The sequence below is a fragment of the Haliotis rubra genome, unplaced genomic scaffold (assembly GCF_003918875.1).
Source record: "Haliotis rubra isolate DU_JTF1 unplaced genomic scaffold, ASM391887v1 Scf35, whole genome shotgun sequence".
Taxonomy (NCBI): domain Eukaryota; kingdom Metazoa; phylum Mollusca; class Gastropoda; order Lepetellida; family Haliotidae; genus Haliotis; species Haliotis rubra.
In genome coordinates this window covers 2,257,668-2,265,960 of record NW_025767024.1, presented here as the reverse complement: position 1 = coordinate 2,265,960, position 8,293 = coordinate 2,257,668, and the positions used below count along the sequence as shown (strand labels likewise).

The following is an 8,293-nucleotide window of genomic DNA, read 5'->3' as shown; positions in this document are numbered from 1 at the left end:
TGACTGATGTTCTGAATTTGCAGTAGCGATCATCAAACCGGGGCTCTTTCAATCCATTCACGGTGGATATTTATCAACAGTATTTCTCGTGCCTGTTTGTGTTTAAGGTAGAGCTGTGAAATAGTTAACGGGTTATACCTTAAGGTGTGACATATGCTATATTTGGGATGACACTTTCTTAGTAAAACAGTGCTTAGGCGGTTAAGCGGCTGACTTTGTGTGCTGACAATTAGGTGCCTGACTCTGAGGGTGTGGGTTTGAATCCCTGATGGGACTCAACCCCCCAAAAGTACTAGAATCTGCTCTTTACTAAGAACGTGTAATCCCAAATATAACTTCTGTTACATGTGACCGCTTTCTAAAAGGCCTTGTGTAATTTTCACCGAGTTACAAATTCAAAACTACTTTCTACTGGTAGTAAGTTATGTATTTGATTGATGGCCAATAGGATTTTGCATGACATAGCTTATAACTTCCTCTCGAGGAAGCGAGGTGGGTGTCAATATAATACTACTTACAGTATTATTGTTACTTCGACCACAACATCGCTTCCGAGTAAGAAATCGTTATGTTACAAGTTGTGTCATGGAAAATCTTTATGGTCATCAATCATATACGTATTTTACTACAACTAGTAAGTAGTTTTGATTCTTTAACTTCCATGAAGCGATCTGAACACAAATAAGATATCGTTTCAGGCTTCCACAACGCTTCGCCCTCACAAACATAACCCATTTAGCACGAACTGCGGGGTCCTGTGGAAATCTGTGCATGGTGACACCATCGCGCGACCCCTAGGAGCAATTGACGACAACGCAACGATTCGGCATGTCTTCGTTGATGTCGAGAAATCATCAAAATGACGAGCTTGCTACACACTTTCTATGTTTACGTAACCTGTCTGTGGTTTCGTTGGCGGGCGAGAGTGAAGCAGGCGACTTTTTGGCAGCTTTTAATCGCTCGGTAGTTTTTTAAGAATGAATTTGGTGTTCCGCATAAGTCTAGCCACAAATCATTCATATGTAATAGTTGAAAGAGTACAAAAAAAACAAAGTTTATTTGTTCTTTAAGGTGTTCGACGCTCAACATGGCGCTCTATATTGAAACCGTTCTGTCCATTATCCTTGTGATTTTTTTGTGTCAAAACCTAAAGCATATTTGGGGCACAAGGAATACAACGCAATGCATTTTTAAAGCAAGTTGTTTTAAAGTTTAAAAAGTAATTGGAAACAAATACCAGCTGATCGAAACTGCAAAGGTTTCTGCAGCGGTTGATGAGTGAGTGAGTCTAGTCAATATTCCAGCTGTATGGCGGTGGTCTGTAAATAATCGAGTCTGGACCAGACGATCCAGTGATCAACAGGATGAGCATCGATCTATGCAATTGGGATACGAGCTTGACCACCAGATCCAGTAAGCATGGGCTATTGAAGATCGTTTCCAACCCGGATCTTCACGGGTCACTGGTTGATGAGGTTCTTGGTAAAACGAGGGTTGTTGTCAGTGTATCTGCATGTACTAGATGTTTCAGGTTTATGTCACATGAGCAACTGATTTGAATTTGGCACGGGTGCCAACGACTGGGTACGATACGCCCATCGTTCCATCTTGCAAGGTGTATTTGACGGTGATTCATATTCGGTTACTTATGAGTGAGTGAGTATGGTTCTACGCCGCGTTTAGCAATATTCCAGCAATATCACGGCGGGGACACCGGATATGAGCTTCACACATTGTACCCATGTGGGGAATCGAACCCGGGTCTTCAGCGTTACGAACGGACGTTTTAACCATTAGGCTACCCCACCGCCCCAGTTTAATATGAACAGTGTAGCTTAAACCTGATGTCTTCAGCGTTACGAGCGGACGTTTTAACCACTAGGCTACCCCACCGCCCAGGATACTTATGATACAGTCAGAGTGATAAAATCATGCTATAGATAAAGATGGTTATGGAAATATTGCCTATATTCTAAACGCTCGACAGCAAAATAGTACCCGTCTGAAAGTGTTTGGTTGTAAATCAAAATGCAATGAATATGAAGACGATTTATACCATAGCACGTTTGAAACAAAAGCGGTTTACAATCACAAGCATGAAAGTCAATCTCTGAATAACGACTTATACTCAGACACACTGAAAAACTTACACGGCTCTGGATATCGATCAACAAGTAATCAAAATTGCCAACGATCGTATACATGTTTATTAAGTGGCATTTGTATTAACAAAATGTAGATTATAAAACACACCAAAAACACACATGTTTTTGAAATGTCCGTGGTTGAACTCCCACGAAAAATGTTATTTGAGAACCTAATTAATCTCTGTCTCAATAACAGACGTAACAGCTATTAATTATTCAAATTATCCCCTATAATTGACCAAAATACAAAAAGAACACTTAATTGAAAACCGATTTTTCACGCATTATCTAGAGAAGTTGTTTACCCAGTATGACGAGGCTCGTTATAATATGATACCTTCCACATTACATAGTGTCAAACATGTGTGGCCTCGTCAAATTCTTTCATCACAGAACGCACGAATCACAGCGAGAAACGCGCCACCTAGTGAGAGGAAACATCAGCGGTAAAGGAAGTCACGAAGGGCGATAACTCCCGCGGACTCGAACAAAGACTCGTAAATTTTATCGGAAAGCAAAAAAACCTTTGTTGAGTTATGTTCAGGAATATTGCCCCGTGGTCGACGCTAAGGGCACTGATCACATGTAGTCTCTCTCGTACCATGCCGAGAAAACTGATTATAATGTTCAATATGATTTATGTCTATCGACAAGCATATTCAATTTCATATCATCGAGAAATCAGCTGGAACCAGATTTTTTAAAATCATGCGAAAAATATGACTCAATCGGTGTACTGGAAGAGTGTACCGTTATGGTAGAAATAGCAGGCACACTTCCAAACATGTTGCATCCGTTCGTCGGGCTGTACATCTTGCTTGAGCTGGTTACTCCTTGAGCTCCGTCCACGTGATTGCAACGGGTATCACAGTTTGGTTCTTGAGTGAGAGTGAGTGAGTGAGTGAGAGAGTGAGTGAGTGAGTGAGTGAGAGTGAGTGAGTGAGTGACGCTGTTTGTTGAATCATTCCAACTCAATTTCAACGGAGGAAGCCAACAATAAAGATCTACGTTATGTTTGTTTAAAGTTGAACGTTATACTTATCATTTTTGCAATATTCAAGCTATATGGCGGCGGCCTGTAAATAATCGAGTCTGAACCAGACAATCCAGTGATGAACACCATGAGCATCGATCTACGCAATTGGGATACGATGACATGCGTCAACCAAGTCAGCGAGCCTGACCACAAGACCCTGTTAGATCTGCAGCTGCAAGCATGGGTTGCTGAAGATCAATTCTAATTCGCATTGGTTTACGTGGACATTCAACTTCCCTTTGCATGTGTCTGCGACGAGAGCTACCACATACGCAGAATACACTCACCAGTTTGTGGTGGTACTTGTGATATAGCCGAAATCTCACAGTGGACTGTGAGATTTCTGAGGACGGTGACGTTTTTTCGTATTTTGGGTTGTTGTGTTTTTACTCTTCCTATATATAACTAAACAATGACTAACTGAAAGATGAACATTGCCCCCTAGAGAAACTCATCACTCAATCTGACCTATACTTGCCTATACGCTCACCCTATACTCCCCTCAAGCAGCCTGTTCTTTCACTCTAGTTTCAACAACACCATAATGCTAATTTTACCTCCAGCAACTACCAAAAGACGTTAAACTACAGTACTTGTTGGTCACTGCCTGGCGCTCGGCATTGATGGGTACAACAAGGACTGGTCGGCTCGGAGTCAGTATAATGTGTCTGAGTGGGGCATTCGTGCTTAGCTGCGGCATGGTACCTCAGTGAGCTAAGAGACTGAGAGTATAAAGCCAGCTTAAGTCTGGGCTAGTACAAGCAGCCACACATACACACGCATGCACGTCGTCATATGAGCAAAATATTCTTAAGTACGACGTTAAACCCCGTTTCACCTCAACTCACTTCCAGCAACCCGTACTATCATCCCAATCTCACTTATAGCAGCCTACATTCTCATCCCAATCTCGCCTTCAGCTTTCCATACTTTACAAAATATCCCCGCCTTCTATACTATCATCCCAATCTCACCTGAAGCAACCCGTACTATCACCTCCAACAGCATGTACTCTCATCCCAATCTCACCTGAAGCAGCCATACTCTCACCTCCAACAGCATGTACTCTCATCCCAATCTCACCTGAAGCAGCCATACTCTCACCTCCAACAGCATGTACTTTCTCATCCCAACCTCACCTGAAGCAGCCATACTCTCACCTCCAGCAGCATGTACTTTCATCCCAATCTCACCTGAAGCAGCCATACTATCACCTCCAACAGCATGTACTTTCATCCTAATCTCACCTGAGCAGCCATCATCTCACCCATCTCCTCCAGCAGCATGTACTCATCATCCCAATCTCACCTGGAAGCGGCCATGCTCCTCCAATGCTCACCTCACCTGTGTCAGCAGGTGCTCTCATCCATCATCTCACCTCCAGCAGCATGTACTCTCATCCCAATCTCACCTGAAGCAGCCATACTCTCACCTCCAACAGCATGTACTTTCATCCCAACCTCACCTGAAGCAGCCATACTCTTACCTCCAACAGCATGTACTTTCATCCCAATCTCACCTGAAGCAGCCATACTATCACCTCCAACAGCATGTACTTTCATCCTAATCTCACCTGAAGCAGCCATCATCTCACCTCCAGCAGCATGTACTCTCATCCCAATCTCACCTGAAGCAGCCATACTCTCACCTCCAGCAGCATGTACTCTCATCCCAATCTCACCTGAAGCAACCATACTCTCACCTCCAACAGCATGTACTCTCATCCCAATCTCACCTGGAAGCAGCCATACTATCACCTCCAACAGCATGTACTCTCATCCCAATCTCACCTGAAGCAGCCATACTCTCACCTCCAACAGCATGTACTCTCATCCCAATCTCACCTGAAGCAGCCATACTCTCACCTCCAACAGCATGTACTCTCATCCCAATCTCACCTGGAAGCAGCCATACTCTCACCTCCAACAGCATGTACTCTCATCCCAATCTCACCTGAAGCAACCATACTCTCACCTCCAACAGCATGTACTCTCATCCCAATCTCACCTGGAAGCAACCATACTCTCACCTCCAGCAGCATGTACTCTCATCCCAATCTCACCTGAAGCAGCCATACTCTCACCTCCAGCAGCATGTACTCTCATCCCAATCTCACCTGGAAGCAGCCATACTCTCACCTCCAGCAGCATGTACTCTCATCCCAATCTCTCACCTGGAAGCATGTACTCTCATCCCCATGAAGCAGCCATATAATTTCACCTCCAACAGCATGTACTCTCATCCCAATCTCACCTGGAAGCAGCCATACTCTCACCTCCAGCAGCATGTACTCTCATCCCAATCTCACCTGAAGCAACCATACTCTCACCTCCAACAGCATGTACTCTCATCCCAATCTCTCACCTGAAGCAACCATACTCTCACCTCCAACAGCATGTACTCTCATCCCAATCTCACCTGAAGCAGCCATACTCTCACCTCCAACAGCATGTACTCTCATCCCAATCTCACCTGAAGCAGCCATACTCTCATCTCCAACAGCATGTACTCTCATCCCAATCTCACCTGAAGCAGCCATGCTCTCACCTCCAACAGCATGTACTCTCATCCCAATCTCACCTGAAGCAGCCATACTCTCACCTCCAACAGCATGTACTCTCATCCCAATCTCACCTGGAAGCAACCATACTCTCACCTCCAACAGCATGTACTCTCATCCCAATCTCACCTGAAGCAGCCATGCTCTCACCTCCAGCAGCATGTACTCTCATCCCAATCTCACCTGAAGCAGCCATGCTCTCACCTCCAGCAGCATGTACTCTCATCCCAATCTCACCTGAAGAAGCAGCCTCTCACCTCCAGCAGCATGTACTCTCATCCCAATCTCACCTGAAGCAGCCATACTCTCACCTCCAGCAGCATGTACTCTCATCCCAATCTCACCTGAAGCAACCATACTCTCACCTCCAACAGCATGTACTCTCATCCCAATCTCACCTGGAAGCAGCCATGCTCACACCTCCAACAGCATGTATCATCTCTCACCCCAATCTCACCCAACCATACTCTCACCTCCAGCAGCATGTACTCTCATTTCAATCTTACCTGAAGCAACCATACTCTCACCTCCAACAGCATGTACTCTCATCCCAATCTCACCTGAAGCAACCATACTCTCACCTCCAACAGCATGTACTCTCATCCCAATCTCACCTGAAGCAGCCATACTCTCATCTCCAACAGCATGTACTCTCATCCCAATCTCACCTGAAGCAGCCATACTCTCACCTCCAACAGCATGTACTCTCATCCCAATCTCACCTGAAGCAGCCATACTATCACCTCCAACAGCATGTACTCTCATCCCAATCTCACCTGAAGCAACCATACTATCACCTCCAACAGCATGTACTCTCATCCCAATCTCACCTGAAGCAACCATACTCTCACCTCCAGCAGCATGTACTCTCATCCCAATCTCACCTGAAGCAGCCATACTCTCACCTCCAGCAGCATGTACTCTCATCCCAATCTCACCTGAAGCAGCCATACTCTCACCTCCAACAGCATGTACTCTCATCCCAATCTCACCTGTATCAACCATACTCTCACCTCCAGCAGCATGTACTCCCATCCCAATCTCACCTGAAGCAACCATACTCTCACCTCCAGCAGCATGTACTCTCATCCCAATCTCACCTGAAGCAACCATACTCTCACCTCCAACAGCATGTACTCTCACCCTAATCTCACCTGTATCAACCATACTCTCACCTCCAACAGCATGTACTCTCATCCCAATCTCACCTGAAGCAACCATACTCTCACCTCCAACAACATGTACTCTCATTTCAATCTCACCTGAAGCAACCATACTCTCACCTCCAACAGCATGTACTCTCATCCCAATCTCACCTGTATCAACCATACTCTCACCTCCAACAGCATGTACTCTCATCCCAATCTCACCTGAAGCAGCCATACTCTCATCTCCAACAGCATGTACTCTCATCCCAATCTCACCTGAAGCAACCATACTCTCACCTCCAACAGCATGTACTCTCATCCCAATCACACCTGAAGCAACCATACTCTCACGTCCAGCAGCATGTACTCTCATCCCAATCTCACCTGAAGCAGCCATACTCTCACCTCCAACAGCATGTACTCTCATCCCAATCTCACCTGAAGCAGCCATACTCTCACCTCCAGCAGCATGTACTCTCATCCCAATCTCACCTGAAGCAACCATACTCTCATCTCAAACTCACCTCCCATCCCAATTTCACCTCTCGCAGTCTATACTCTCATCCTGTCCTATTCTGATGACGACAGAACGCTGCACAACACTGTTTGGTTTTACGCTGCTTTTAGCAATATTCCAGCAACATCACGGCGGGGGACACCAGAAATGGGCTTCACACATTGTGCCCATGTGGGGATTCGAACCCGGGTCTTCGGCGTGACGAGCCAACGCTTTAACCACAAGGCTACCCCACCGCCCCCTGTCGCAAGAAACTGATAGAAATAGTAAGGTACTTTGAATTTCAATTCCTATTTTTCTTGTTGAGCACAAGAACTGTTTTGCCATACAAATCACAAAATCTTGTCTATCTGGACTCAAATTCTATTCACGAAGACATTTTCCCTTTAAATCATCAGTATCATTTAAAATATGTTATTGTTGTCTTATAATATTATTAATGGCATGTATTGCAAACATATTTGCAGTATCCATTACTCATGTCAACACCATAATGGTCAGTATTGTCATTATTGAAAAATCGTTAGTCCAACATATCAAGCTGTTGAGAACTGTTTCAAACATGTCTTCATGCAAACACCAGCGCTGTTCACTGTGTTGAACCTAGTTGCCATGTCTGTCAGCTGTGGCGTACACAGAAGTTGAGTAAACATCTCCTGACAGCCCAACAAAAGAAGTCAATTGTGACTTTTCGGTAAACACGAAGACGTCATACTACAGCTGTCGGGGCAGTGACACGTTTACGTTCTGGCAATGTCTCGAGCCCTATCATCAAAATAGCCGTACTAAGATACTGACACTCGCCACACAAGACCCCCTTTACCCACCCCACCCTTATCCCCTCCCAGCGTCCTTCCGCCCCCATGTGACTATTACGATCGACAC

The 8,293-nt window shown here is 45.1% G+C and overlaps 1 protein-coding gene across 1 annotated transcript; it reads right to left on the bottom strand.

Annotated features, from left to right (window-relative positions):
• Positions 1-4,532: 4,532 nt before the first annotated feature.
• LOC124284974 (suprabasin-like) lies at positions 4,533-7,264 on the bottom strand. The gene is made up of 9 exons (XM_046721103.1): positions 6,919-7,264; positions 6,736-6,789; positions 6,466-6,573; positions 6,217-6,303; positions 5,840-5,980; positions 5,656-5,763; positions 5,459-5,491; positions 5,104-5,136; positions 4,533-4,756 (listed from the first exon to the last, which is right to left on the bottom strand). The coding sequence occupies exons 1-9, from the start codon at positions 7,262-7,264 to the stop codon at positions 4,533-4,535; spliced, it is 1,134 nt and encodes a 377-aa protein (XP_046577059.1).
• Between the last annotated feature and the right edge of the window lie 1,029 nt (positions 7,265-8,293).

Bases quoted from the DNA above. Each gene is read 5' to 3' on its own strand.
- LOC124284974 (XM_046721103.1), bottom strand. From the start codon at position 7,264: ATGAGAGTACATGCTGCTGGACGTGAGAGTATGGTTGCTTCAGGTGTG. The intron at 6,574-6,735 runs GTGAGATTGGGA...TGGTTGCTTCAG, and splicing joins TGAGAGTATGGTTGATACAG to GTGAGATTGGGATGAGAGTA. The intron at 5,764-5,839 runs GTGAGAGTATGG...TGGCTGCTTCAG, and splicing joins GAGAGTACATGCTGTTGGAG to GTGAGATTGGGATGAGAGTA.